The sequence below is a fragment of the Lampetra planeri genome, unplaced genomic scaffold (assembly GCF_965212315.1).
Source record: "Lampetra planeri unplaced genomic scaffold, kcLamPlan1.2.h2 scaffold_777, whole genome shotgun sequence".
Lineage (NCBI taxonomy): Eukaryota > Metazoa > Chordata > Hyperoartia > Petromyzontiformes > Petromyzontidae > Lampetra > Lampetra planeri.
Window position 1 is genome coordinate 25,597 of NW_027615599.1, and position 6,904 is coordinate 32,500.

Genomic DNA, 6,904 nt, shown 5'->3' on the forward strand with positions numbered 1-6,904 from the left:
CGTAACTTCCTGATGCAAATGCAAGTGAGGATGAACATCTTTAAATCCTGGAAGGATTACATGAAGAATGCGCTGGATAAGATTGAAGCGCTTCAGAAGAGCAAAGACGATGCTATAACAGAGTGCTCGTCCGTCTACTGTCTGCTGGCAGAGAAGGATTTTATTACAGCCAATGAACTCAGGATGATGTACCAATATGGTCTGGGAATCGTGTTTGAGGTGAAAAAGAAGCCCAGATTTTCGATTGATGCGCTCATCTGTTTTCTCATTGGGGTTCTGCAAGTGGTAGCTGGTGTGGTAGTCTGTGTCATTTCGTGTGGCGCAGCATCGACTATCGGCATGGGTTTGATCAATGAGGGAGTGTCAGACATCATCAGTGGAAGTATTGGAATGATCACAGGATCTTTTAGTTGGGCAGAGTGGGCTATCTCCAAAAGCATCCGAATTGGAGTTTCTCTGCTTTGTGCTGGATTCACATTTGTGAGGAACGTTGGACTGAAGTCTCCACGAGCTTTACTTCAAGCTGGGTCAAAAACTCTCTTTGTGAAGTCTGCAGCGTCTATTACACTGAAGCAGTGCACCAAGCATGCAGTGAAGTACACAGTGCAGGAACTGGCAAAGCAAGGGGTACTATCTGCTTTGAATTACATCACTGATAAGGGTTTCAAAGCTGCCTTTGAGAACATATTCAGGTCAGAGTTTGAAAAAACGGTCTCCTCACTAATAAAAGAGAATCGTAAGGTGGATGCAGCTGTTACTCAGATCATCTGCCAAGAGGTCCCAAAATCTGCCATCAACTCGGAGACGGACGACTTTGAAATGAATATCGAGTCAGAGAAGAGACTTCGTGAATTGTTGAAGTATGTAACAGCTAAGGTGATTCCCGACCTGATAACCGATCTCACAAAAGTCCACAAAGTTCTCAGTATTCTGTCACAGGTGTCCAATGCTGCCTTGAGTGCAGTTGAGAACCAAACAGCGTCAGGAGTAGTTTTCACCATCAGCAAGGTATTGGAAACAGCTGAGTACACCACAAAGGTCATTGAGATGCTCAAAGCTGTTCCAACTAAGGGAATCATCAATGAACAGTTTGTCCCACAGTTTCTGACAGAAATGGAACATTTACAGAAGAAGGTTGACGTTGATGATAAAAAAAGGGACTTTAAAGATGTAATTCGCCTGAAAGAAGATTTTGTTGGTGAAATTGCAAAAAATGTGTCTGAAGCATTTGTTAATGCGTTTGTCGCTCATCTGACCTCCATCACCTCTCGACTGACCAGCTCAATGGTCAACAACAGAATCGGCAGATGTGTTGAGAATGTCCTTGGCCGACATGAATCTGTGGCATTCTTTGATAACCAGAGGATCAATCACAAACTCAGAATGGCCGTTACGGATAAGGCTTGTACTCTGACCCCCTCTGAGCGTCGGCTGGTGTCAAGCTACATTGACCGTCTGAGCCGCGCTGACGTGCCTGCCTCCGGCATTGATATTCACCTTCTCACAAAGAGCAAATTTCTCAATGGCAAAGGGATCCGCATCATTGTCACAGATGATAAAGGCAAAACAGTAAATGTGGAGCACTATGAGGGAACGCAAAAATCACGTGGACATATCACTCTTCGACTGGTGAAGAGGAAAGACACGTCGAAACAGTAAGAAATGCTTTTTCCTTCATATGATATGAAGTCGTCCTTTAAGGTGACGCTAACATAAAGAAATTAGATATAATTGATTGTGGTTGGCATGGTGGTGCAGTGGTTAGCCTCTTTCCAAGAAGTTTCCCTGGTCTTTTTGTGTGGAGTTTACATGCTCTCCCCATGTCAGCATGGCTTCTCTCTGGGTACTCTGGCCTCCTCCCACCTCCATAAGCATGCTGAAATTAGTTGGTCATGCTAAATCACCCGTAAGGTGTGAATGTGAGTGTGAATGATCGTCTGTCCTTCACTGTGGTCCTGATCAGCTGGTGACTCATCCAGGGTGTACCCTGACGTTCACCCATTGACAGCTGGGATCAGCTCCAGCCCAACTGTGACCCATAACAAAGCAAAGGGAAAGAGCTGAATGAATGAGTGAATAATTGTTTGTACTATGTACATTTGTCTATACTCATCCTCCTCAGTGAATCATCTTCCACACGGTAACTCCTCTGCAAACTCTTTGCAGGAAAGAGGGCGTTCTGGCATCTATGGGACGAAGGGTGCGTGGTGAGCTCCAACATTACACGGGACATTTTGAAGTTCGGAATCCAGATGGCACGTTCAGCCGCGTTGACTCACAGGGTCAGAACTGCTTCTACCAGGCTGTTGTCCAGGCAACCACCTATGGGCAGCGAGATGTCAGGAGTCTCAGAGAAGATGCTGCAAACCTTCGCAGGGACTTATACAACACGGTATGATGACTGGCTCATGTCTGAGCTGTTTGCTGAGGAGCGTCGAACCCCGGCGCTGTGCGCCTCAATCGCAATCACATTTCAGCGCGATCGCCCGACGAGTCGTGTTGTGAGGCAGATGGTTTCAGTGTAAATCTGGGTTGAGGGGACTTCAATGCTTGCCAGCCTCTGCCAACCGCAGATTTGAGTGTTTGAACCAAACTATGTAGTTTAAACATACTTTAAAGGTGGTTTGTTTTGGAATTGTGATTGAGAACTAAATGTCCTGCTAATATACTGACTGAATTAATTTCCAACACATTAAGCAACATGAATGAATACAGATACAGTAAACTAGTGTCTGTTATCATTCAGGTCCAACAGGACTCCAGATACGTTCCTCTGCTGATGCTGCACAGAAGGTATGAAGACACCTTCAAAAGACCCGGACTCTTCACCATCAGTGGAGGAAAGAAGATCACCAGAGAGGCAGACATGCGCAAGTACAAGGATGTTCTCAATCAAGCTTCACGCAGTGAAAAAGACGAGTGGGAAATCTTCCATCTCGGCATGGTAGCAGAACAACGAGAGTAAGACCTTTTTCTCCATGTCAAACATTAAAATCTTGAGGAGCTGAATCTTTAAAAAAACATCTCTGATAGAGATTATTTTCAGTGTTACTAGACAAAGATGATGAGCTGGAAGCGAGGGGCTGGGATGGGATGTGGGGGGGTCAATAATTCTTGTTTGTCTCCAGCCTCATAGCTGCCCGATTGTGCAGCAAGAACGAGGTGAACGCCGACCACATTCCACCCAAAGCCTGCTACATCAAAGCCATGAAGATTCTGAGCAAAGACACAGACGCCTCCAGACTTCTCCAGAGAAACAACCCAAAGGCTTTTGAAGAGATCAAGAAGATTGAGTCCCACAACCGAGGAGACACATTATTGTGCATGGAGGTCCGAACAGAACACCATCGGCAGGCTCTGACCACTGGCAGGAGCAACGAGTCCAGGATATGCAGGTGTGTGTGTGTGAATAGGACTTACACCTGTAAAACACACTGAGGTATAACTTGTACATGTGCATGTACAATGCTTGCAGGGACATGCTGGCTGAATCCTTCATTAGTGGGGACATGGAGAAAACCTTGAAGCTGGCGTTTATTTCATCCCATCCTGAGGCATCAAACCTTGTCAGACAGGACGCAGGTACTACTCAAAATACTTCTCCACAAGGAGCATTACTTTACAGGATTGTTATGCTGCACCATTACGAAACTGGGTAATATACACATCTCATATTTTCTCTTCTCAGGGGTAAAGTCCAACATCAGCGTGAGCAGTCATAGTCCCAAGTACTATCAGCTGGGCTTTGATCTGATGATAGACAAACACTTTAGTAAAGGTTTGATTGACCACAATACACAGAACAGTCTTCATTCATGGGTGAATGAGGCATTCGGGAGTAGGACCAATGTAGAAATGATTCGGAACACGCCAGAGTATAAGGATTTAAAAAACACTATCTCTGATGAGAAGGTTCAAGATGTTGGTAGGTCCCACAGAAGATGAATAATGTCTATTTCATTTAGAAAAATACATGACTTTTAGGTCCATCTGAGTTTGATCTTTCATCAAGATGTGTACTTTATGTCCCACATAAAACATTTCAGTGACAGCCTTTTCAAACTAGCGTAATGTGACAGAAATCAATCATTTCTTGTCTGAAATAGATGCTTAAAAACATTTTAATGTATCAGGGACCTCCTGGCTAGATTAGTGACGTTTTATCAGGGTGGCACAAGAAGTCAGCAGGAAATGACCAAGTACAGATATCGCAGCTGTCCATACTTTATTGTATTGAAGCGATGGCCAGGGACTTTGGTGCCATGTATGTTTTATTTTATTGTGAGCTGTAAAACAGAAGATAAGCTCTGACCCACTGCCTGTTCTAGAACAGTGCTGTGTGTTGTCATTGGAACTGCAATTTCCTGAGGGAACTACCAAGGGTTCAATAAAGTTCTCTCTAATCTAGTCTAATTTAATCCAATCTATGGAATTTGAGGCCTAATCCATCACATCTTCCTCTGATGCTCTGTTTGATTCACATCAGAAAGGTAATAATCCCTGGCCATTCAGGTTGTTAAAGTGTTGGTAATTTAACTAATAGACACTGTTTCACATCCTGATTTGTGTTTTTGCAGATGAAGTTGGTCCTTCCATTCCATGACTCTCACAAAAAATACTTATTGATAACACTTATTGATAACCATTCAGAGACAATGTGATTCAAAGTGCTTTATGTGAGTATAAAAAAATAAGGCATTAAAACCATTGTAAAATTCAGTTGAACATACAAAGGAAATAAACAAACAAAATATCTTCTGTGTCATTTTTCATCAAACAAAACACAATTTAACCCTTGTATGGTGTTCTGGGTCTGCGGGACCTGTGCATTTGTTATCAAAAGAAAAATTATAGGAATTTTTTTTCCTTCTTTTTTTTTATTACATTTTATTATAAAAACAACAACCAAAAAACAAGGAGCACTTTTATTCACAAATGTGATCTAACAAATGTAAAGGGAAAGTATTGAACATACGTATATTGCTTGTAATTGAGTTGAATTAAACATCTGTTGGTATTTTACATAAAATTGTTGGATTGTGTTGAAAATACAGCAGATCCACCAGCTCCATGAACATTGGCTGAGTAGCGAAAATATGAACACCACACAAGGGATCAAAAGGTATTACAGACTGTTACATCCACCATTCGGAGTCTCCAGGATACCGATAAGACTTCTGAGCGAGAGGTATGTCAGGAGCATTTGCATTGGATTGCATGAAATGTTCTCCGCCCTCCCTGCCCAATCAGTCATTCCCTTCCTCCTCGTCTCCTTTGCTGCCTCTGTTGAGGCGCTGGAAGCAATGGACTGTGGATGCAAGGAAGAAACTAGCCATGATGGCTGCCACAGTGACCGAGATGCCAGAGAAGATGACAATGAGGTAGTCGGTGAGGCTGAGGGGACTGTGGCACTCGCGGAAGCTCTCTTTAGAGAGTAAATTGAGGGCAACACGGCGCCCATCCAGAGGCAGGGAGCACTCCATCCCTTCCATACCTGCAAGGAACACACACGTTAGAACATTCAGCCTTTTGTTAGCAAATTGGTGTAGGACAAGTCCATTCAGAAAAAAGAAAGAATCCATGACTGAAGATTTAACCAGGTCCATAAAAATATTTGCTGACATTCAGTGGAGGCAGCTGGACTTCTGACCCTTGTTCTGAGGCCTCATGTGATGAATAAATGGGATCTATAAGAGCAATTAGTTGTGCTATCAGTAAACATGGAACAGTTCCTAAAAGGTGGGAAGTGTCACTTGGTTCCACTACCTGGTGTGAAGAAGGAGCTAGAAGGAGAAAACATCCAGCAGTTCCTGAAAGCTGAGAAGCTGCACTTCACAGCCAAGTTGCAGTCATTACAGTAAGGACCTGCTGTCTGTCTTCCAGCAACAGAGGAAATGGGAGTACCGTAATGAAAACAGTTGTTAATAAATAATTAATAATTAATTAAATAATTATTATTATTAATAATAATAATAATACAAATCTGAAACAGGAACAGGGAGTTTGTAAATGGATTAGAAATGATGTTTTGAAATTGTGAGAAGAAGTTCATCAGAAGTCATGATGGTCAACTTTCCAGTCATTCCATGTGTCCACTTCCTGTTTTGCTTTGCCACTTCCTGTTCTATTATGATAATCCATGTTTGTGTTCCTGGCAACTTGCCCTGATTGCCTGATTTGTTTCACTGGTATTTAAGTCTGTGAAGTTCTCTGTTTAGTTGCCAGATCGTCACCGTTGGGCACGTGAACGCAATCTCGAGTCATAGTCTGTCAAGTTTTCCTTGTGTGAGTACCAGAGTTATCTTGCTAAAAGTTTCATAGCCATTTGCTTTTTGTAGCCAATCCTCAGCCTTAGCTTTGCACTTTCTGTTCACTGACTAAATTGCCTTTGCCTACTAAATTCACTATGTCTTAAACTGTATTCTGTATTATAAGGGATTATAAATTGTAGTATATAGGGAAATGAAGTGAATGCATTTAAAAATAAGTAATGACCAATGAAAAAATCTTCTGGCTTTTGGATTTAGACCAATTAAGAGATTCTTAAAGAGTATAATGGTGAGTTGTGTAGGGACATCTCAGGACATCTAAAGAGACTATTATAAAGTACAGTGACGGGACAAAGATTTGTTCCTGTGGTGTTCTGATAAATAATGTCTGCATAATGAGGTATGTGGAATATTATTTGTGGAATATAATTATTCTTTTTTTGACCTGTAGTGTAAAACAATCAATGGAAAGATACAGTAATTTCAAGTGACAGTATATTTTCTTTGTAACTGAGTCAATGTGAGTTTTGAAAGTTAATTGAGAGTCAAGCCAGAGGACCAAGTATTTAAATTCATCTTGGGCATCAACTTTTTCTAAAGGTGATTCAGCTCAACTCAAGATGATGGATCAGGTA

At 42.0% G+C, this 6,904-nt stretch overlaps 1 protein-coding gene across 1 annotated transcript in view; it reads left to right on the forward strand.

Annotated features, from left to right (window-relative positions):
• The first annotated feature begins 5,720 nt into the window (after nt 1-5,720).
• Nucleotides 5,721-6,904, forward strand: part of LOC144741915 (galactosylgalactosylxylosylprotein 3-beta-glucuronosyltransferase 1-like) — a 5,736-nt gene continuing 4,552 nt past the window's right edge. The window contains exon 1 of the mRNA XM_078624412.1: nt 5,721-5,857. Within this exon, the coding sequence (XP_078480538.1) occupies nt 5,721-5,857 (137 nt within the window). The remainder of the gene's footprint in view (nt 5,858-6,904) is intronic.